This window comes from Ictidomys tridecemlineatus, chromosome 4 (genome assembly GCF_052094955.1).
Source record: "Ictidomys tridecemlineatus isolate mIctTri1 chromosome 4, mIctTri1.hap1, whole genome shotgun sequence".
Taxonomy (NCBI): domain Eukaryota; kingdom Metazoa; phylum Chordata; class Mammalia; order Rodentia; family Sciuridae; genus Ictidomys; species Ictidomys tridecemlineatus.
The window spans coordinates 127,144,365-127,168,695 of NC_135480.1; the positions used below are offsets into that span (position 1 = coordinate 127,144,365).

A 24,331-nucleotide genomic window follows, 5' to 3' on the forward strand; every position below is an offset into this window, starting at 1 on the left:
AAGGTTGAAACTGCCATTGAGACTGCACAACTTACTAGAATTCATCCATGAGAATCTATTTGTTTATTAACATTTCCTACTATTCATACCCCTATAGGAATAATATGGCAGTCATTGGGAGTTATTGAATGGCTTCATCTAGCTCACTTGCCTCAAAAATCTTTGACTCCATTTCATAGTTTTATTGCTTAGTTATTAAAGGTAGAACATGAGTCTTAAAAATGATTGGATCAGAGCCTTCTATTAATGTAACCCCCTTTTCTACCTAATAGCATAATTGGCTCTGGCAGTCTCCCAATATTTGGCAAATAACTTTTTATTTTTTTTAATTTTTTTTAATTTTTGGTCGTTCAAAACCTTACACAGTTCTTAATACATCATATTTCACAGTTTGATTCAAGCGGGTTATGAACTCCCAACTTTACCCCGTATACAGATTGCTGTATCACATCAGTTACCCTTCCATTGATTGACATATTGCCTTTCTAGTGTCTGATGTATTCTGCTGTCAGTCCTATTCTCTACTATCCCCCCTCCCCTCCCCTCCCCTCCCCTTTTCTCTCTCTACCCCTTCTACTGTAAATCATTTCTTCCATTTGTATTATCTTGTCTTACCCCTCCATTACATAGTTCTTGATATATTTCACATTTTGATTCAAGTGGGTTATGCACTCCCATTTTACCCCTTATACAGCTTGCAGAATCACATCATTTACACTTCCATTGCTTTACATATTGCCATCCTAGTGTCTGTTGTATTCTGCTGCCTTTCCTATCCTCTACTATCCCCCCTCCCCTCCCCTCCCCTCTTCTCTCTCTTCCCCCCCTACTGTAATTCATTCCTCCCCCTTGTATTATTTTTCCCTTTCCCCTCACTTCCTCTTGTATGTAATTTTGTATAACCCTGAGGGTCTCGTTCCATTTCCATGCAATTTCCCTTCTCTCTCCCTTTCCCTCCCACCTCTCAACCCTGTTTAATGATGGTCTTCTTCTCGTGCTCTTCTTCCCTAGTCTGTTCTTAATTACTCTCCTTATATCAAAGAAGACATTTGGCATTTGTTTTTTAGGGCTTGGCTAGCTTCGCTTAGCATAATCTGCTCTAATGCCATCCATTTCCCTCCAAATTTTATGATTTTGTCATTTCTTAATGCAGAGTAATACTCCATTGTGTATAAATGCCACATTTTTTTTTATCCATTCGTCTATTGAAGGGCATCTAGGTTGGTTCCACAGTCTTGTTATTGTGAATTGTGCTGCTATGAACATCGATGTAGCAGTGTCCCTGTAGCATGCTCTTTTTAGGTCTTTAGGGAATAGACCGAGAAGGGGGATAGCTGGGTCAAATGGTGGTTCCATTCCCAGCTTTCCAAGAAATCTCCATACTGCTTTCCAAATTGGCTGCACCAATTTGCAGTCCCACCAACAATGTACAAGTGTACCCTTTTCCCCACATCCTCGCCAGCACTTATTGTTGTTTGACTTCGTAATGGCTGCCAATCTTACTGGAGTGAGATGGTATCTTAGGGTGGTTTTGATTTGCATTTCTCTGACTGCTAGAGATGGTGAGCATTTTTTCATGTACTTGTTGATTGATTGTATGTCCTCCTCTGAGAAGTGTCTGTTCAAGTCCTTGGCCCATTTGTTGATGGGATTATTTGTTATCTTATTGTCTAATTTTCTGAGTTCTTTATATACTCTGGATATTAGGGCTCTATCTGAAGTGTGAGGAGTAAAGATTTGTTCCCATGATGTAGGCTCCCTATTTACCTCTCTTATTGTTTCTTTTGCTGAGAAAAAACTTTTTAGTTTGAGTAAGTCCCATTTGTTGATTCTAGATGTTAACTCTTGTGCTATGGGTGTCCTATTGAGGAATTTGGAGCCCGACCCCACAGCATGTAGGTCGTAGCCAACTTTCTCTTCTATCAGATGCCGTGTCTCTGATTTGATATCAAGCTCCTTGATCCATTTTGAGTTAACTTTTGTGCATGGCGAGAGAAAGGGATTCAATTTCATTTTGTTGCATATGGATTTCCAGCTTTCCCAGCACCATTTGTTGAAGATGCTATCCTTCCTCCATTGCATGCTTTTACCCCCTTTATCAAATATAAGAAAGTTGTAGTTTTGTGGGTTGGTTTCTGTGTCCTCTATTCTGTACCATTGGTCCACCCGCCTGTTTTGGTACCAGTACCATGCTGTTTTTGTTACTATTGCTCTGTAGTATAGTTTGAAATCTGGAATCGCTATACCACCTGATTCACACTTCCTGCTTAGTATTGTTTTTGCTATTGTGGGTCTTTTATTCTTCCATATGAATTTCTTGATTGCTTTCTCTATTTCTACAAAAAACGCCGTTGGGATTTTGATTGGCATTGCATTAAACCTATAGAGAACTTTTGGTAATATCGCCATTTTGATGATGTTAGTTCTGCCTATCCATGAACAGGGTATATTTTTCCATCTTCTAAGGTCTTCTTCAATTTCTCTCTTTAGGGTTCTGTAATTTTCGTTGTATAAGTCTTTCACCTCTTTTGTTAGGTTGATTCCCAAGTATTTTATTCTTTTTGAGGATATTGTGAACGGAGTGGTTGTCCTTGTTTCCATTTCAGAGGATTTGTCGCTGATATACAGGAATGCCTTTGATTTATGCGTGTTGATTTTATAACCTGCCACTTTGCTGAATTCATTTATTAGCTCTAACAGTTTCTTTGTAGACCCTATTGGGTCTGTTAGGTATAGAATCATGCCATCTGCAAATAGTGATAATTTAAGTTCTTCTTTTCCTATTTTTATGCCTTTAATTTCTTTCGTCTGTCTAATTGCTCTGGCCTGTGTTTCGAGAACTATGTTGAACAGAAGTGGTGAGAGAGGGCATCCCTGTCTTGTTCCAGATTTTAGAGGGAATGCCTTCAATTTTTCTCCATTCAGAATGATGCTAGCCTGAGGCTTAGCATAAATTGCCTTTACAATGTTGAGGTATGTTCCTGTTATCCCTAGTTTTTTGAGAGTTTTGAACATAAACGGATGCTGTACTTTGTCGAATGCTTTTTCCGCATCTATCGAGATGATCATATGGTTCTTATTTTTAAGTCTGTTGATGTGGTGAATAACATTTATTGATTTCTGTATATTGAACCAGCCTTGCATACCAGGGATGAATCCTACTTGATCTTGGTGCACAATTTTTTTGATATGTTTTTGTATCCGATTTGCCAGAATTTTATTGAGGATTTTTGCATCTAGGTTCATTAGAGATATTGGTCTGTAGTTTTCTTTCTTTGAAGTGTCTTTGTCTGGTTTCGGAATCAGGGTGATGTTGGCCTCGTAGAATGAATTTGGAAGTTCTCCCTCTTTTTCTATTTCCTGAAATAGCTTGAAAAGTATTGGTATTAGTTCCTCTTTAAAGGTTTTGTAAAACTCTGCTGTATACCCATCCGGTCCTGGGCTTTTCTTAGATGGTAATCTTTTGATGGTTTCTTCTATTTCCTCAATTGATATTGGTCTGTTTAGGTTGTCTATATCCTCCTGACTCAATCTGGGCAGATTATATGACTTAAGAAATTTATCGATGCCTTCACTATCTTCTATTTTATTGGAGTATAAGGATTCAAAATAATTTCTGATTATCTTCTGTATTTCTGAAGTGTCTGTCGTGATCTTGCCTTTTTCATCCCTTATGCTATTAATTTGAGTTCTCTCTCTTCTTCTCTTCGCTAGCATGGCTAAGGGTCTGTCAATTTTATTTATCTTTTCAAAGAACCAACTTTTCGTTTTGTCAATTTTTTCAGTTGTTTCTTTTGTTTCGATTTCATTAATTTCAGCTCTGATTTTAATTATTTCTTGCTTTCTACTTCTTTTGCTGTTGTTTTGCTCTTCTTTTTCTAGGATTTTGAGATGAAGTATGAGATCATTTATTTGTTGGTTTTTTCTTTTTTTAAGGAATGAACTCCAAGCAATGAATTTTCCTCTTAGAACTGCTTTCAATGTGTCCCATAGATTCCGATATGTTGTGTCTGTGTTTTCATTAAACTCTAAGAATTTTTTAATTTCCTCCTTGATGTCTTCTAAAACCCATTGATCATTCAGTAACCTATTGTTCATTCTCCAAGTGATGCATGATTTTTCCTTGCTTCTTTTATCGTTGATTTTTAGTTTCATTCCATTATGATCAGATAAGATGCGTGGTATTATATCCGCTCCTTTATATTGTCTAAGAGTTGCCCTGTGACATAATATATGATCTATTTTTGAGAAGGATCCATGTGCTGCTGAGAAAAAAGTGTAGCTGCTTGATGTTGGGTGGTATATTCTATATATGTCAATTAAGTCTAGGTTGTTAATTGTGTTATTGAGTTCTATAGTTTCCTTATTAAACTTTTGTTTGGAAGATCTGTCCAGTGGTGAGAGAGGTGTGTTGAAGTCTCCCATGATTATTGTAGGGTGGTCTATTAGACTCTTGAACTTGAGAAGAGTTTGCTTGATGAACACAGCAGCACCGTTGTTTGGGGCATATATATTTATGACTGTTATGTCTCGTTTGTGTATGGTTCCCTTGAGCAGTATGTAGTGTCCTTCTTTATCCCTTTTGATTAACTTTGGTTTGAAATCTATTTTATTTGATATGAGTATGGGCACTCCTGCTTGTTTCCGCAGTCCATATGAGTGATATGATTTTTCCCAACCTTTCACCTTCAGTCTATGTATATCCTTTCCTATCAAATGCGTCTCCTGTAGGCAGCATATTGTTGGGTCTTGTTTTGTGATCCATTCAACTAGCCTGTGTCTCTTAATTGGTGAGTTTAAGCCATTAACATTTAGGGTTATTATTGAGATATGGTTTGTTCTTCCAGCCATATTTGTTTATTAATGCTGCTAAACCTGATTTATTTTCCTCTTTGATTATTTTCCCCCCTTTACTCTCCTACCTCCCACTGTTGGTTTTCATTGTTGTTTTCCATTTCCTCTTCCTGTAGTGTTTTTCCAAGGATTTTTTGAAGAGATTGTTTTCTAGCTGTGAATTCTTTTAACTTTTGTTTATCACGGAATGTTTTAATTTCATCTTCCATCCTGAAGCTTAATTTCGCCGGATACACGATTCTTGGTTGCAACCCATTTTCTTTTAGCGTTTGAAATATGTTATTCCAGGATCTTCTAGCTTTTAGAGTCTGTGTTGAGAGATCAGCTGTTATCCTGATTGGTTTACCCCTAAATGTAATCTGCTTCCTTTCTTTTGTAGCTTTTAAAATTCTCTCCTTATTCTGTATGTTGGACATATTCATTATAATGTGTCTAGGTGTGGATCTCTTATGATTTTGCACATTCGGCGTCCTGTAGGCTTCTAGGATTTGGGGTTCTGTCTCATTCTTCAAGTCTGGGAAGTTTTCTCATATGATTTCACTGAATAAATTATTTATTCCTTTGGTTTGGAGCTCTGTGCCTTCCTGTATCCCAATGACTCTTAAGTTTGGTCTTTTGATATTATCCCATATTTCTTGGATGTTCTGCTCATGTTTTCTTAGCAGACTTGCTGAGCTGTCTATGTTCTTTTCAAGTTGAAATACTCTGTCTTCATTGTCTGATGTTCTATCTTCTAAGTGATCCACTCTGCTGGTAGTATTCTCAATTGAGTTTTTAAGTTGGTTTATTGCTTCCCGCATTTCTAGGATTTCTATTTGTTTGTTTTTTATTACCTCTATCTCCCTGTGAAATTGATCTTTTACTTCCTGGATTTGTTTATGTAGTTCCTTGTCAATGTGATCTTTCATTGTCTGATTTTGCTGTCTCATGTCTTCCTTGAGACTCCAGATCATCTGAAGCCTGTATATCCTGACCTCTCTGTCTGACATTGCATCTGTTGCACCTATTACCTCTTCTAGAGTTGAGTTGACCTGCATTGCCTGTGGTCCTTTCTTTCCTTGTCTTTTCATAATGCTGGCGTTTCTTTCTGCTTGGTGAAACTGTTGTGTTTTTGAAATTTTCCCTCTATTTATATATATTGCTCTTATATAATTGAAAAGTGTCCCTTGCAGGACAGGTGGTGGCTGTGATCCTACACCAATTGGTGCTATCCGTCTACCACGCTGGCGGGCCCTAGGTCTGCTCTGCTGGCCGGTCCAAGGTCCGCCTACCCAGCAGGCGCAAGGGGCACCTCTGTCTCTCTGCAGGTTGCTGGGCCTATGGGTCCTCGGTATGCCTACCTTGCAGGCACTGGGGGTGGGGCCGGCTCCGGCCCGCAACAAGCCGCTGGGCCTGATCTGCCGGTGGTCACAGTCCCGCCTACCTTGCAGGCACTGGGGGAGGGGACGGGCCTGCCCCACAGAAGGCCACTGGTGGGTCGCAGGACCGCGTTCCCTGCAGGTGCGTGTGTCAGCTCTGTCTCTCCGCAGGTTGCTGGGCCTGACCTGCCCGTGGGTCGCCGGTTCTCCTACCTTGCAGGCACTGGGGGTGGGGCCGGCTCCGGCCCGCAACAAGCCGCTGGGCCTGATCCCCAGGTGGTCACAGTCCTGCCTACCTTGCAGGCACTGGGGGAGGGGATGGTCCTGCCCCTCAGCAGGCCTCTAGGCCTGATCTGCCGGTGGTCACAGTCCCGCCTGCCTTGCAGGCACTGGGGGAGGGGACGGGCCTGCCCCTCGCCAGGCCGCTGGACCTGTCTTGCTGGTGGGTCGCAGGACCGCATTCCCTGCAGGCTCGTGTGTCAGCTCTGTCTCTCGGCAGGTTGCTGTGCCTGACCTGCCCGTGGGTCGCCGGTTCTCCTACCTTGCAGGCACTGGGGGTGGGGCCGGCTCCGGCCCGCAACAAGCCGCTGGGCCTGATCTGCAGGTGGTCACAGTCCCGCCTACCTTGCAGGCACTGGGGGAGGGGACGGTCCTGCCCCTCAGCAGGCCTCTAGGCCTGATCTGCTGGTGGTCACAGTCCCGCCTACCTTGCAGGCACTGGGGGAGAGGACGGTCCTGCCCCTCAGCAGGCCGCTAGGCCTGATCTGCTGGTGGTCACAGTCCCGCCTACCTTGCAGGCACTGGGGGAGGGGACGGGCCTGCCCCACAGAAGGCCGCTGGTGGGTCGCAGGACCGCGTTCCCTGCAGGCGCGTGTGTCAGCTCTGTCTCTCCGCAGATTGCTGGGCCTGACCTGCCCGTGGGTCGCTGGTTCTCCTACCTTGCAGGCACTGGGGGTGGGGCCGGCTCCGGTCAACAAGCCGCTGGGCCTGATCTGCCTGTGGTCACCTGGCGAATAACTTTTGCTAATTTTCTTGGTTAAGTAGAAAGTCATTATTCTCATGATAAGGTTGTCAATTTGCTCTTGTAACTTCATTTATTCTTCCAAAAATTGTACATGCTCAACCAATTGCCAGAGCAATGACAGTATTTATTGTGATGGCTCAAGTTTAGGAAAAGCAAGTTTCTGTAGCCATGCTCATACTGAGATAATACAGACATCATATACTTACGTCCAGTGAGCAGAGCTGCAAGCTCTCATTTGTGCTTTACTTGACTTTACTAGTAAGCTAATTAATATTTATAGTGATAGTGCATACGTGGTTAGAGATGATAAATGTATTAAAACAGCTACTGTTGGAAATATACCATCAAAAGAGTTATTCCATTTGCTCCATACTTTATATAAGACAATTGAAACACATCAATGTCCTTGTTTCATTGGTCATATCAAAATACATTCTGATCTTCCATGTCCTTTGGCATCAGGTAATGATAAGATTGGTAAACTTTTTGCTTTGCTCATCAAATGTCTTTGTATGACTGTACATAAGCTTCACATTCTTTACATCATCAGAATGCTTCTAGTTTACATAAAAATTCATATTACTAGGGAACGAGCTCATCAAATTATTCGCCAATGTGCACAATATGTCATACATATTCCATCTTTACCAACTGAGGTTATTCCCTGTGGTTTATGACCAAAACTGTTATGGCAGGTGCACGTAATTCATATCCCTCAGTTTGGCAAAAATTATTTATTTTCATGATATGGTTGTTCAATTTGCTCTTGTAACTTCATTTATTCTTCTAAAAATTGTATATGCTCAACCAATTGACAGAGCAATGACAGTATTTACTGATGGCTCAAGTTTAGGAAAAGCAGGTTCCATGTTATTGTTGATACTTATTCTCAATTTATCCTTGCCACTGCCTCTGTAAAAGAGAATGCTCAACATGTTATTTCTCATGGCCTAGCTGTTTTTGCAGTATTAGGCTGTCCTTTAAAGATTAAGGCTGATAATGCTCCAGTTTATACTACTACTTCTTTTCAAGGGTTTTGCCACCAATTTTGTGTTGATCCTAAAAGAGGCATTCCTTGTAATCCTCAAGGTCAAGTCTTTATAGAATGAACTCATTTATCTATTAAGCTACATTTACAAAAACAAAAGGGGGAAATGAGACTCACAAAATAACCTTAATCATGCTTTGTTTGTTCTAAATTTTTAAAATTGTGATTCTGAAGGTCACACTGCTGCTGAGAGACACATGTCTTCCTCTGGTTAGGTCTGTTGGGCCTAGTTTGGTGGAAAGCTTTACAAACAGGACTGTGGAAAGGACCAGATCCAGTGATAATGTGGGGTACAGGTCATGCTTGTGCTTTCCCAGAAGGTGCATTTTGTCCTATTTGGGTCCCTGAATGTGCCATTAGACATGGAGGACCTGGAGCCAAAATTCAGACCACTAAAGATCGATCCAGAAATGACAGCTCTGACCCCAGCAGGAATAGGAAGCTATCAAGGAGGAATAGGACAAGGAAGGCCCTAAGGAATCAAAGGTCCAAACTGCCATGGTGAAAACAGTTGAAGAATGTGATGCAAGAGGCTGAACAGATGGTTCAACAAGGAGATATTAAGTCTCCAACCACAATGTTTGTTATCATGCAAGCTCTATTGAGCTGTCAGGTAAGTGGGGTCCATGAAGAAACTTACTGGACCCATTTCCAAAATCTATCTTTAGTGTATCCAGCTGTGAGGACTAGAGAATCCATTCCAGTATTTACTAATGATATTCATACGATGGGCAATTTTACAGATACTCATATTCCATCTATCTATGTAACTGGATTTAATTATACTGGCTATAGTGGGCAACCACCTATATGTTTGTCCCATGATAAACGAGGAAAATGCAGCATATGGGGCACCTAGATCAGCCAGTTTGTACTGGCCCATGGGACTTAAGATTGTATGTCTGGACAGTCATTTCCACAGAACATCCACCAGTATCTTACTGCCTTATCATTTTGCAATAGAATTTGGCACCTTTCCTAAATGGATGGAATATGCAAGTGTTTTGCAAGTACAACATAAAGTTTCTAGAAATAGTGGGTATATTTTGTATTGGTCTCCAAGAATTGATAAAAAGACAATGTAAGGGTGCCATGACGCCTGGAAGTTTCCTTGGTAATATTCTAACCTTCAGTGAAGGTGGTATCCAAAAAGATCTCTGGTGTTTAGTTGCAGCCTCAGATTTTTTACATTGTACAGATGACCTCTGCCTGACTTTGTAGGTAGGAATTGCAAAGAGAGTTCCTGCTTTGGCCTGTGAGCATGTGTTCAATCTCCTTCCTTATGCCTAAATTGCTAGAAATGTAAGAGTTAAGAAAAAAGGTGATAAATATTTTATAGCCTGTAAAAGATGTGATCTAACGATTTAATAGAGGGAGAGGAACGTTAATCCTTCAGCAACCCTCTTTGTCTTATTCCCAGCCAACATTTCAGAATCGTGGTACACTGATGCTGGTGTTCAAGTTTTACAACAAATACACACTCAGTTAACTGGACCAAGATGAGCTCTTGGTCTTATAATTCTTGGAGTGGCTGTTTTACTCTCCTTTATAGCCTCTATTGTAACAGCTTCGGTGGCTATATTTCAAAACATTCAACATGCATATTTTCTTAATAATTCGATTCAAGATATTTCCAAAGCCCTTCATAATCAGATAAATATTGATAAGAATATTGAAACTAAATTGAACACGTTGGAAGTTACTGTCATAAATATCGGTAATGAGCTTTCTGGTCTCAAGTTTAAACAAAGGCTTAAATGCCATGCTGACTCTAAATATATCTGTTACTGTGGCCAAATAATCTAATGCTTCCCAAAGGGATTGGGGAAGGTTAAATATCATCTGATGGATATTTGGCATATCAATAATAATAGCCTGGGTCTTTTGGAGTTACATCATCACATCCAGGATATTCAGAAAATCAAAATTGATCTTATGGACCCTGCATCAATAGTTGATCAAATACTTTATGAATTGAATGGCTTTAATCTGGAAATGTTGAAGCATTCTGCATGGTATATTATTGGAATGATGTTTGCTACTAATTCTTTTTTGTATCATGATAATAGGTTGTTGTATCTTCACAACTAGGGTCTGGGACACAAATTAGGAGCCATCCGTGAACTGTGCACAAACTAAAATGATGTGGAAGCCATTAGGCAGGAAAGTCTTGTATCAAAGTACTCCCAGCAGCAACCCTACTGGTTTGATAATGCCTGGTTCATGTGACTTCCTATCTAGCTTCATCACAAGTTTAGCACAACACTGGAGATAGGCATGATCCGTTAAGAACTAAACAACCTGCTTACCCCCACCCCTATCCTGTTTTTAGTGAAGAAGCTCTTATTGATCCCTTTTGATCTGTATTGCTATAAATAAAGGAGTCAGGGGCTCCTTTTGTTAAAGCTGTACCCCTCTGGTCTGCATAGCCTGCCCCCACTCTGAAAGCTTATTTATAGTCTCTAGTGTTTATTTCATGGTACTTTTTCCTAGCTTTTATTTTACAGCCAGCCCATCCCTTTTATGGGAACTCTTTCCCTCGCACACGTGGGATGTGAGAGTGTCTATCTACAACTAAAAAAAAAAAAAAAAAAGAAATTTATTAAGGAATCCAGCTCTTTCTTGTCTCATTGTAGAACTGCACAGCTGTCAATCTAGTTCAAACTTCTGGGGCAGCTGGTATGTACTAGGCTGATACTCGTCTGCCATCTACTTTTCCAATTAGTACAACCACCTTGGTAAGCAGTGTGGAGATTACTCAAAAGATTATCAATGAAAACACTGGATGACCTAGCTTTTCTACTCCTTGGTGTCTATCCAGAATATTTAAAATCAGATGATATAGTGATACATGCATACCAATGTTTATAGTAGCACAGTTCACAATTGACAAGTTATGGAACCAACCTAGGTTTCTGTCAACAGATGAATGGATAAAAATGTTGTGATATATCTGTCTATATTTATACATATATACATACACATAGTGGAGTTTTATCAGTTGTAAAGAAGAATGAAATTATGTCATTTGTTGGTAAGTGGATGGAAGTGGGGAAAATTGTGCCAAGTGAAATAAGGCAGACCCAGGAAGTCACAAGTTGAATATTTTATCTCATATGTGGAAGCTAGAGAGAAAGAAGGAATAAAAGGGGATCTCATGAAAATAGAAAGGGGAAGAATATAGTAAAGGAAGGGGACCCATGGGGAAAGGAGGAGGGACGAGAAAGGGAAGGAAATGTAGAATTGACCAAGTTATACTATGTACATATATGAATATATCACAGTAAATAAATCTTCTAATATAATACATCAATTAAAAAAGCAATAAATAGACGAATATAGGAAGGGGATTGGGGAAAGGATGATGAGAAGAAAAGGGGAATACTAGGGATTAAAATGGAGCAAATTATGTTGTATGCATTTATGAATAGGTCAAAATGAAACCCATTATTATGTATGACTGAAATATACTAATAAAACCAAAATAATTGATTCATTTAAAAACAACCACAATAACCTCATTATATAATATTTAACATTTTTATTAAAATAATCATTTTCCCAGATAAAAATATTTAGTAAGGGCTGGGGATGTGGCTCAAGCGGTAGCGCGCTCGTCTAGCATGCGTGCGGCCCGGGTTCGATCCTCAGCACCACATACCAACAAAGATGTTGTGTCCGCCGAGAACTAAAAAATAAATATTAAAAAAAAATATTTAGTAAGAAGAGTGCATACTTTATTTAACTTTTGCAAATCTCTTTAATAACTGGCTTAATGGAAGACAATTAAATTCTTTTTTCTGCTTCTGATCTCTGTTATGTCATACACAGAAGACAAGTTATACATATACATTGTGTATTTGCACATGGTATTCTTGATGATATGTGTGAAGAAAAAATATCTGCACTTAAATATATATGTAATTAGTAAAGGGAGGAGAGCTTTAATTAGCCTTTTCAGATTATTATTTATGGCAGAGGAAAATTCAATTGTGTGTTCAATATTTGGAGAAAGTAAAATGTGATTAAAACAAGACTAATAGTTACTAATAAGGAACAAATAGTTTTGAATATAATGACTTTGGAAATAAAGCCATATAGCCATATAGAAATGGAAATTGTATTAAAACTTATAATTAGTAGTTTTTAAAAGTTTAGTTTCAATATGGAATCTGAAATCACACTTGTCACCTTTTGTACTCTTTTAGATTAAAGCCCATTGGTCTTTTTTGCACTTTGAATGGTTTTTTTATTCACATCTGAAGTTGTAACATTCATTGATCATTTGGAACATACTGATTCAGTGAATTATGCAGATCTTATAAATGTTTTACATTTAAAAATATAATATTAAAAAATTGTTAGCATCATCATTGATTTTATCAGAAAATTCTTTAAATATTGGAAAGCTGTTGAGGTCATGATGGTAAACCAATATTTTCCAAACTTTTGATTTTTTTCTCAGTAAGGCAAGTTTTGTCATTTGCAACAAGCCTGTTGTTTACTTGACATATTAGACTTGCTTTGATTATTTTCACAAAAATGCCTGACATAAATATCTGTCTGAATAGTCATTGGTTGTCCACTGCTTTTTGAAGTAAAAATGATGTTTCTGTGAAAAAAGTGGCTAGTTCAAATTCCAGTATAATCGTACAAACGTTCTCTCCTAAGATATCCATCATTAATGTGCACCTGAAATGTTTTAAGCGTATCGAGAATATTTAGATGTATACTAATCGTTGGAACTGTCATTTTATTTTTTTTAGCTACAAGTGCATGGTGGTAAAGAATACAGTGATCATTAAGGAGTATAGTTTGGTGTCATTATCTTTATTTGTGCTGAAGTGTCAGCTTTTCATTCACCATTGCCTTTTTTACAATCACTACAAAGGTCAATTCAGTTCCAAAGTTAAGCAGTGCTGTAGAATTTTGTGACAATAAATATTGACCTGGTAGGTTTGTGAAAGGGTCTCAGGTACCCTTAGGTTTTTGTAAACCATTGTATGAGAAAGAATTTCTGAGCAATGTAGAACCTTGTCAGATGAGAAAGCCAGTATACTGTCAAATGATTATAATTGTATCAAAAGAACTTACCAGCCAATTTGAAGAGCTCCTATTGATCAAAGATGGGACTATTTGATCATTAGTAACTGTAGTGGACAAAATATGTCAAATATGTTTAAATCCATGAGTTCTTGTCATTACATAAACCAGAATACTTTATTGGTCACTTACGGAGGATTTTAGGACATGAACTCATTCTTCTGATATTGATAAATTTAAAAATTTGGCATTTATTTTGCTTTCATTTGATGAACTATACTTGTGGCTAACCAAATGTGGGACTGAATATTTATGAAATTGTTCATAATTCTCCTTATGGAATTACCCCAGTTAACAAATGAAGAAGGGAAGGAATGGAATGGTAGAATTATTTCTATTTTTCAGCCTTTAATTAAGTGATGGATCTCAGTAGTGGTGATCAGTTGCTGCTTATATTAACATAAGCAGACACTATTTGCCTCCATGAAAGGCTATGATACCATTTCTACATAGTTCTGGTTAGCTGTCGCGACCCCTTGCCCGCAAGGAAGACGCAACTCGGGAATCTTCTTTCAGCGGTTTATTCAGGCCCTTGATATTTCTTCTACTCCTCCCTCGGATGCCCCTCCCAGCCTTAATATAGCATCTCAAGCCCCAATGCGTAGCTGCCACGTGGAAATTTCTCATAGGGTGCTGAAAAGCCATGCACCAACTCTCCCAAATAAGGAGTTGTTTGTCACATACCACAGCGGAGCCAGCGCCATCTTGTAATGGCGACCATAATCTGCATAAGCGGCAGAGGCGGCTCACCACAGTTCCCCCTTTCTGTTTTCTTAAAACAATACAGGCGAGAGTAGAGGTCCTATCCCACTGTGCAGAATGGCTGCATAGTATGGCTCAGTCCTAAGGAGGGCCCTTCCCCAGATCTGACTCCATATCAGCCGACGCCTTTTTTCGTGGGGCGGGGCGTGGACGCGTCAAACCCGCACGCAATAGGACATGCTCTCCTTGAGGTCCCGGTCCACTGCAGGATCACTCAAGTGCAGTGCCTTGCCTCGCATCCTGTATCGTGACGATGGTGAACAAAAGGGGGTAGCTGGGACTACCTCTGTAGGACAACCACAATTAAGTTGGCGACACCCTGAGAGAAAGGCACGGGCTTTAAAGCCATAGCTAAAGACCAGTGTGGAAACCCTTCTGCGTGCAATGGCCTGCAGAGTGCAAGGGCTTTCCAGCACTAGAAGAAAGACAAAAGAAGGACATGTCGAACCCAGTGCAATGTTAGAATAACTTGGGGTGCAACGACCATATCAAAGACACTAGTGTGGAAACCCATCTGCGTGCAATGGTAGCAAGACCGGCAGAGTGCAAGGGCTTTCCAACACTAAAAGAATAACGAGGAAAGACATGTCAATCCTAGTGCAATGTTATAATAACTTGGGGTGCAATGACCATGTCAAAGATTTACTGTTTAAGATGCGCAAGCCAGACTTGAGGTGAGTTGCCATTTTCTAAAGCTGCAAGAGCTTGTATGATCATAGCCTTATCGTGAGCACTGCGGGCCTTGAGGCGACAGAGAAACCACAAACAGAGGAACATACCGAAGCAACACATTGCACCAAAAATGCCTACTCCCACCCACTCTTTAAAAAAGGAAAAGGCAGAAGATATCCAATCAGTGAATTGACCCAAAGTCACGGGATCAACACGGGTACTATTCAAGACAGCTATCTGAGTCAGTTGAGACTGGATCATGTCTTCCGCCGCCATGGACCAATTCCCGGCCAAATAGTCACCGATGATGGGGGAAGCATTCCTGGAATCATTAAATCATGAACCGGCATTGGCATTGGGCCATGCCCGTGCCACTGCCCACCATTGCATTGGTGTCGTCTGTGCCATCGGCACCAGCACCAGAGCCAGAGCACTTAGCAGAATGAAGATCCTCATCACAGGATTGCTGTGGTATCTCTTGTTGCTGGTTGGTTGATGTCAAGACTCTTCTTGTCAGGCGTTCAGGGACCCACAACGGTTCCGTGCGATCCTGGGGAAAAACACATACAGATCCTCGTGCCCATGTCAGCACGGGGTCAGGGCCGTTCCATTGGCCCGTAAGAACATCCTTCCACTTAACATCGCCAATCACAGAGGGCTGAGGGGACACATGTCTATCGGCCGCAGAGCGACCATGAATATCCAAATTCAAAAAATTAATGGTAAAGAGAGCTAAGGACAGGCGTTCTTTAGGAGTGTGCTCAGCTCCTATTCCCCCTTTTTGTTTTTGCAAAGTTTCCTTTAAGGTGCGATGAGCACGCTCAACAATGCCTTGTCCTTGAGGATTATAAGGTAGACCATGAGTAAGGTGTACTCCCATAGTAGAACAAAAAGATGTAAATTGCCTGCCAGTATAAGCAGGTCCATTATCAGTCTTAAGGGATGCAGGTGCACCCCATGCTGCCCATGCCTCTAGGCAATGAGTAACAGCATTCCGTGCCTTTTCTCCCGATAAAGCAGAAGCATAAATAATTCCAGAGCACGTATCAACAGAAACATGTACATACTTGAGGTTACCAAAGTCAGGTATGTGTGTCACATCCATTTGCCAGACAACCAATGGCTTTAACCCCTGTGGGTTCACTCCATAAGTAGGGGGATGAAGAAACGTGACACAATGGGGACATTGTAATACTATTTGACGAGCATCCGCTCTTGAAATGGAAAAACGCCTGTACAGCGTCAATGCATTAACATGGAAATTCTAGTGAAACAATTTAGCCCCCTCTAAGGAGGAGGCCAAGCAGATCAACTGACCTCTAGTGGCTGAGTCCACACAGGCATTACCCTGTGATAACGGACCAGGAAGAGAGGTGTAAGCCCGGATGTGCATTGGATAAAAAGGAACAGTGCGGCTACAGATAAGCTGTTGAAGCTGATCAAAGTAAGCAGATACATTATGGGCATCACTAATAGCTCCCACGGCCTCCAGGAGTTTTAGTGCTTGTACCACATAGATGGAGTCCGAAATGAGATTAAAAGGAAAAGAACACTGCTTAAAAACCTCAATAACAATTTGTAGTTCTACCCATTGTGGATTTCCAGGAGCAAATTGACGCTGGACAGGGGGAGAATCATTAATTACATAAGCTCCCATTCCAGACTTGGAACCATCAATAAAGATGTTAACAGCCCCCGGAATTGGACTGGATGAAGTTACTTTAGGGAAAATGATGGGATGTTCCTGAACAAAATGGAGTAATGGATGAGAAGGGTAATGATTATCAATATTTCCTTGAAACGAGCAACATAGAATAGCCCAGTTGTCTAGATTAGCATACAAAACATTAATTTGAGCTTTAGTGTAGGGTATAATAAGAGAAGAAGGTGATTTTCCGAAAAATTGAATGCTTTGTTGAATCCCTTTAAGTGCCAACACTGCAACAGCATCAGGATAATATTCTAAGGATTTTCCCGGGGATACATGTGGGTGGATCCATAGTAAAGGCCCATCTTGCCACAGTACTCCAGTAGGCTGCCGCATAGTGGCAAGTACACATAACTGGAAAGGTTTATCACTCTGGAGCCTGCATAGAGTAGCATGCTGTATGGCTTCTTCTACTTTTATAAGGGCCGCTCTAGCTTCTTTAGTGAGGCTACGAGGGGAAGCAAGATCTGGATCACGCTTAAGAGTAGTATACAAAGGCTGGAGCACAATATTAGGAATATGTAAATATCCTCTTATCCAATTAATATCTCCCAGCAGTTTTTGAAAATCATTTAGAGTGCGGAGATCCTGAGTTCTTATGGTGATTTTTTGTGGTTTTAATTTGTCATACCCAATTGTCGCTCCCAAATACTTAATAGAATCCCCCGTTTGAACCGTTTCAGGTGCAATATGCAGTCCATATTGAGCTAACAGCTTTACTAGTTCTTTATAGGCCTCATGAACTGTCTGCTCTAATTTAGCGGCCAATAATACATCATCCATATAATGAATGATCTTGATGGAGGAATACTTTTGTCTGAGAGGTGCAAGTGCCTTCCCCACGTACATCTGACACATCATAGGACTATTAGCCATTTTCTGTGGTAACACCACCCACTCAAACCTTTGATCTGGTTCCTCGTGGTTACACGAGGGAAGGGTGAAGGCAAAACGTTGTGAGTCTTTAGAATGCAAAGGAATAGAAAAGAAACAGTCTTTAATGTCAATAGCAATAATATGCCAGCCCTGAGGAACAGAGGAGAGCAGAGGCAGCCCTCTTTGAATGGGCCCCATAAGTTGCATTTGAGAATTAACTGCTCGTAGATCATGCAGTAGGCGCCACTTCTCTGATTTCTTCTTAATGACAAATATGGGAGTATTCCATGGAGAAGTAGAAGGTTGCATGTGACCCAAGTCAAGTTGTTCTTTAACTAAATCATGGGCTGCTGCCAATTTAGCCGAGGGAAGAGGCCACTGAGGCACCCAAACAGGCTCCTCGATGAGCCATGTTATAGGTATTTGAGCCCCAGTGGCCCCTAGGAAAAACCCAGACCAAATCTGTTAAGCTTTTGATGACCTTGCACAGAATGCCTACGCCCCTGTAGGTGTTTTCCTAGTCCTAGACCTGGCCTATACCCCATATTTTGCATAATTTGTTGAGACACTGGGGAATAGTCATTACTAAGAGTGAACCCCATGTCTTTCATCAAATCACGGCCCCATAAAGAAATAGGTAGATCAAGTACATAAGGCTGAAAGGTACCATTGTGTCCTTCCGGGTCCTTCCAAGAAAGATGTCTACAGCTGATTTGAGGAGCTTGGGCATATCCAAGTCCTCTTAGGGATTGATCAGAAGTCTGCACTGGCCATCCCTTAGACCAGTCCTTAAGGGCTATGATACTACGGTCTGCTCCTGTATCCAGCAATCCCACAATAGATTTACCTTCTATGCTTAATTCCAAAGTGGGGCGATTGCTCATATCCAGTGACAAATAGGCACAATTCCCTCCGGTGGTACCAATCTCACTTCCCGTCCGTGACCTTGAGTCAGCAGGGAAGTGGCTATGTAAACTAGGCAAAATTAGCAATTGAGCAATTCGATCCCCTGGGGAGATAGACACAATGCCCCTTGGAGCTTCCACCATAACCTTTACTGCCCCTACAGCATCAGGGCTTATGACTCTGGGGAAAACATGAAGACCTTGTAAGATAGAGGATGCACGTCCAATTAGCAAACCTACAGTGCCAGGTGGTAAAGGCCCTTTGAACTCAGTTTCCACCAATTGGACTCCCATCTTAGGTGTTAATACGAGTCTGGAGGTGGAACAGAGGTCCAATCCCGCGGCACCTGTAGTGGCTCTCCGCGTCTCATGGGATGGCGTAGAGATGGCCATGTCTCGGGTTCGGGTGTGACATTCTCCACTGCCCCATATATTTGTGGGCCCTGGGGTCGGGGGCCCCGTCGGCCGTTTTTTGGCCCAGCTGAAATAGGCTGTCCATGGATGTCCCTCACTGATCTACACTCTTTTGCCCAATGCTTCCCCTTTTTGCATTTTGGACACAGCCCCGGTTGACGAGGGCCATTGGAAGGGCCACCGTGAGGAGGTCCAGTAAAATTGCCTTTTTTGGGACATTCACGTTTGAAATGACCGGGTTGACCACAATGGAAGCATGTTCCAGCACCAGGACCGCCCCCTTTTGCAATCTGAAGGACAGCAGCTGCAAGATCTGCATTAGTTAAAGGTCCTCCAATCTCTCTACACACCTTCATCCATGCTTCTATGCCCTTGTTTTTATAAGGAGTGATTGCTGCTTTACATTCCTTGGTGCATTGCTCAAAGACCAATTGCTTGATAAGGGGCATGGCTCTATCAGGATCCCCAAAAATCTTTCCGGCGGCATCCACCATCCTTGCTACAAAATCTGAAAAGGGTTCTGTAGGGCCTTGTATAATCTTGGTCAAATTACCAGACACCTCTCCTCTATTTGGAAGTGACTTCCATGCCCGAATGCAAATATTATTGATCTGTTCATATACCTCAGGAGGATACCCCGTTTGTTGGTTAGCAAACCTGCCCTGCCCCAGAAGCATATCTTTGTCCCAGGCCGGACGGCCTGCTGCATGATTCTGGGCAGCTTGTTCTACAGCTCCCTCTAGCATAAATGCTCTCCAGTCCAAATATTTGCCTGGAGAAACACAAGCCCGAACAAGGCTAGCCCAATCAGAGGGAGTCATGCAGTATCTAGACAGACTCTCCACCTGAGTTAGTGTGAAGGCGGCATCCACCCCATAAGTGCGCACGGACTCCGCCAGGGTCTTCACAATTTTGAAATCTAAGGGTTCATGGAATCTTCCCCTATTGTCATCCTGAAAAACTGGATAAGCAAGACCCATCTCAGCGTTAACAGCCCTCCATATTTGGGCATGGAAAGCTCTCCCCGAAACACCCCCACCGTACGGCGGTGGATCCGGAGGATCATTTTTCCTGAGCCCCTGTTTATTTCTGTTCTCTTCTCCTATATCTACACTCTCTAGCTGACGAGACAGCCTCCCAAGCTCTTCCTCCTCATCCTCTTTTTCCTCTGACCCACTTTCGCATGGGGGTGTACGCAGCGTACTGAGATCTGGATACAATCGTCTCCTCCCCTGTTTCACGTCCCGCACTCTCCCATCCTCCTGAGATATCTCACTTTTTGTTGTTGCCGTTTCTGATTTCTCCTCATGTAATTGCTCTAGAACTTCCTGTCCTTTAGTAAGTGCTTCCTGACATCTGCCATCTGTAAGGCAATTACGGACCATCTTCCAAAGGGGTATCACCCCACCCTCTAATATGCCCTGCTCAGAAGCAAAGTCAAGATCTTTGCCTAATTTATCCCAACTAGGTATAGTAAGGCTGCCCGAAAATGCAAACCACGGTGCAGCAATATCTGCCTTCTGTAAAAATCTCTGTAAAGTACTACGCTTTACTTCTAGTCCCTTGGAACGTAACAGGCCATCTAGGGCCAGGAGAAGCGGACTTGAAGATGCAGCACCCATGACACAACAAAAGAAGCACAAAAAACAAACAAAAGAAGCACAAAAAACAAAAGCGAAAGTACACATTGCAGCTGCAATAAAATATAACGCTCTCTCTTTATTTGGAGAGGAGCAAATACCTTTTTCCCGCTCTCTTTCTTTACAGAGGAGCTGCCCCGCTTTGATCGCGGATCCCACTTACCTGAGACTAACTGGTGCACCACCCCTGACCTCTGAAAGTTCTGGTTCCCGGGTTTCGGCACCACTTGTCGCGACCCCTTGCTCGCAAGGAAGACGCAACTTGAGAATCTTCTTTCAGCGGTTTATTCAGGCCCTTGATATTTCTTCTACTCCTCCCTCGGATGCCCCTCCCAGCCTTAATATAGCATCTCAAGTCCCAATGCGAAGCTGCCACATGGGACTTTCTCATAGGGTGCTGAAAAGCCATGCACCAACTTTCCCAAATAAGGAGTTGTTTGTCACAAACCACAGCGGAGCCAGCGCCATCTTGTAATGGCGACCATAATCTGCATAAGCGGCAGAGGCGGCTCACCACAGTTAGCAAATATAAAGACCTGGAAGTTGAGGAAAATTTTGCTGTATTCAAGTAACTGATAGAAGCCCACTGTGACTGCATCCTAGGGAGAGAGGGGAATATTGTAGGGAATAAAGTCTGAGAGGTAGGTAGGGACCAAGTGTTACAGGGCCTGTGGGTCTTGAAGTCTGTTGGGAAGCCATTGAAAGATTTTTATTTGGAAAGAAATTTGATTATATTTGTATTTGCATAAATCTACGTGTGATAAAATGGCATAGAACTCCTGCCAATGTCAATTTTCTGATTCTGATACTGTCCTATAGTTATATATAATGTGATCATCGAGGAAACTGGGTAAATTATATAGATCAATTCTAGTAGTTTTGCAACTTCCATGAATCCAGTTATTTCAAAATAAAAAGTTAAAAATAATCACTGTTAAGAAATGGATTATTTGACATCAAGAAGGGAAGCTGACTAATTAGGGTGTTGTGAGAGATGACTATACATTAATAATTACATATATTTATATAGGGGGGTGGAGAGAGGGAGAAGTGAGTGGATTTTAGATCTTTTAGAGATAGAGCTTATATTGAGTTGGAGTAAGGAGAAAGGGAGTCTAGGTATTTATTACTTATTTAGGTAGGAGGAATTGAACTCAGGAGCACTTAACCACTGAGCCACACTCCCAGCCCTTTTTTGTATTTTATTTAGAGACAGGGTCTTGCTGAATTGCTTAGAACCTCGCTAAATTGCTGAGCCTGGCTTTGAATTCATGATCCTCTTGCCTTAGCCTCCAGAGCAGTTGGAATTAGAGGTGTGCGCCACCGCACCCTGCTAGATGTTTATTTTAAGCAACTGATGGTTGCATGTGCATTTAGAAAAGTTTAGAAGAGGAGAAGATTAGAAGAGGAAGGAGGAAAGAGTAGTTTTCCACCTAAATAGGAATGATTAGGTTGCATACACTCCGAGGTTGAGGCTGCAGTTGAATGCAGGAACCAATCAGCATATAGATGGTAATTATAGTTATGGCCTTAGATGAAGTCACTGAGAGCAAAAGTGTAGAGAGGGTAAATGAAAATGAGCTGGGGGCAGTGCTGTAGGGGGGGAGACTTCAATGTCTAGAGGTGCTGAGGAAAATTGAAAAGAAATTGTGATAGGAAGAAAATCAGGTAGAGGCAGGAGTCATTTAAGTCCAGAGAATGAAGTGTTTGACAGAAAGTGGGATATCTAGTCAGGGTGGTGCTGAGATATTGAATAGGATGAGGATGGAAGAGACCACAGGAGTCTTTTGGGAAACCTGGGAGTGCAGAAGGAAAACTAGTAGTTTGTAATGTGAACAAAATGAGAGGAAATGGAGAGAGTAAATACAGACATCTCTTTCAAGGAGTATCAGAAATGGAATAGCTAGCAGAAGCTCCTAGATCATATTTGTGTACTGATTGGTATGATCCAGTTGTAAGGGAGAGATAGATAATAATAATTGAAGGAGCAAATACTTGGAGAATTTGTTTTGAGAATTTGAAGAAGGCCTGGGTTTAAGTGTACAAAGCCAAAGACCTTTATAAGACCAAATGTTCACCCCCCAGCTCTGACTTAATCTCTCACTGCTGTTCTTCTTTAAGTCTGCTTCAGCAACACAGGCCACCTCATTATTCATTGAATATGTCAGTCATGTTCCTAACTGGGTCTTAGTGTTTGTGATTTCTTCTTTGTCTTGGTATGTCATGGCTGATGTTCTTTCTTCTTTCAGCCTTTCCTTAAATATTACTTTCCAAGTAAGGTCTTCCCAGACTACTGTGTTCAAAATTGGACCTCTCCCCCTGTGCCTTTTGTTCCCCTAAAACAAATTTTTCTCCAGAACACTTTCTAACACCTGAAATACTATGTAACTTAAAAATTTATTTATGTAACTTGCCTCTTTTTAAAAATAGTCTTTTCATTTTACATGGACACAATATCTTTATTTTGATTTTTATGTGGTGCTGAGGATTGAACCCAGTGCCTATATGTGGGAGGCAAGCACTCTTCCACTGAGCCACAACCCCAGCCCTATAACTTGTCTTTTATTATTAGAAAGTTCCTCTATAAGAGGCAGAAATTTTTATTATGTTGGCAACATTTTAGAACAGGACATTGTGTACAAATGTTTGCTTAATGAGTGGGAACAGAGAAGAATATAGGTAGAGAATTACATAGGTATAAGGATTTGGTGGTGAAAGATGAACATGTTTTTATTTGATTTTATAATAGGATGAAAGTAAAGTGGGGTGGGTGGAGGGATTCTGAGTTTTGAGAAGAGCAGAGAAAATATAGTAATTTTGGCAAGTGGAAAGGTGAACTTTTATTGTGTGATAAGATTCTTGGTCAGATTGAATGCACATTTGTGATTTGTAGATTTCTGAGGTAGAATTTTTCTCATTTAATTCAGAATTTTAACAATATTAAGATATGAGTAAGGAAATGTGACACGTAAATACTTAAAGTTTTTAGAACAGCTTTTTTAAAAAAAGAAACACCGATCTGTATAATGTTGAAATTACAGTTGATGTAGCTTATGCTTTAATGTAATATTCTTTTTAGCCTTACCAATAATTCTCGGATTGTGGGGCTCCTGGCTCAGCTGGAGAAAATCAATACTGAATCTACAGAATCAGATACTGCCAGATATGTTACATCAAAAATTCTTCATTTGGCTCAAAGTCAAGGTAAGACATAATTTTTTTTTGTTTTAGAATGCCATTTTAATTCTTTGAAACTAGATGCTAAGAGTATTCAAATTTCTAATAAATGAATGATTTAAAAAATGAACTATTTTTCTCAGATTGATTCAGAGTAGCAAACTGAAAAACTTTATAGGAAATTCATTTTCAACACATTGTTTCTAATAGTGATTACCATGGTACTTAGTTATGATTGTTGCTCTCTGCCCCCGTTTTCAGATAAATAGCACCAGCACTACTTGTAGAATATTGACCCTAAAAGATGTTAAGTAGCATAGGGTGTTGGTTATTTGTGTAGTCCCCATTTTCAACTTCAAGCTCTGCCATTCAGTGACTAAGATTCTTGAGGAAGTTGTTGAATCTCTAGGACTTTGTTTCACCAACTCTGAAATAGAGATAACAACTATCATGGGCTTGTCTTGAGACTTTTTTATGAGAAGCATCTAAAAAGAAATGTTCAGTAGGCATCACATTTATATTTATGAGGCAAATATTACTAAATTAATATAAAAATCTTGACAGAATACAAATGTTGATATTGTGCTTAGAAATAGGAAAAATTTCAAATAAAAACAGTAAATTAAGTGCATACATTTAAATAAGATTATCATTGTTAAGGAATATTATTTCAGTAATGTAAAATCACTTAATATTAATATTGGGAAATATCAACACAACATTATTTGAATCAGTCAAATAAAATCCATCTAATTGTTTATTTTATTTTATTTTACAAATTTTAAAATTG

General features: G+C 40.7%; 1 protein-coding gene across 5 annotated transcripts in view; it reads left to right on the forward strand.

Moving 5' to 3' along the window:
- Positions 1 to 24,331, forward strand: part of Agtpbp1 (ATP/GTP binding carboxypeptidase 1) — a 196,411-nt gene that overhangs the window by 46,710 nt on the left and 125,370 nt on the right. For all 5 annotated transcript variants that reach the window (XM_078047392.1, XM_078047393.1, XM_078047391.1 and 2 more), the window contains one exon: positions 23,444 to 23,568. In XM_078047392.1, the coding sequence (XP_077903518.1) occupies positions 23,444 to 23,568 (125 nt within the window). The remainder of the gene's footprint in view (positions 1 to 23,443; positions 23,569 to 24,331) is intronic.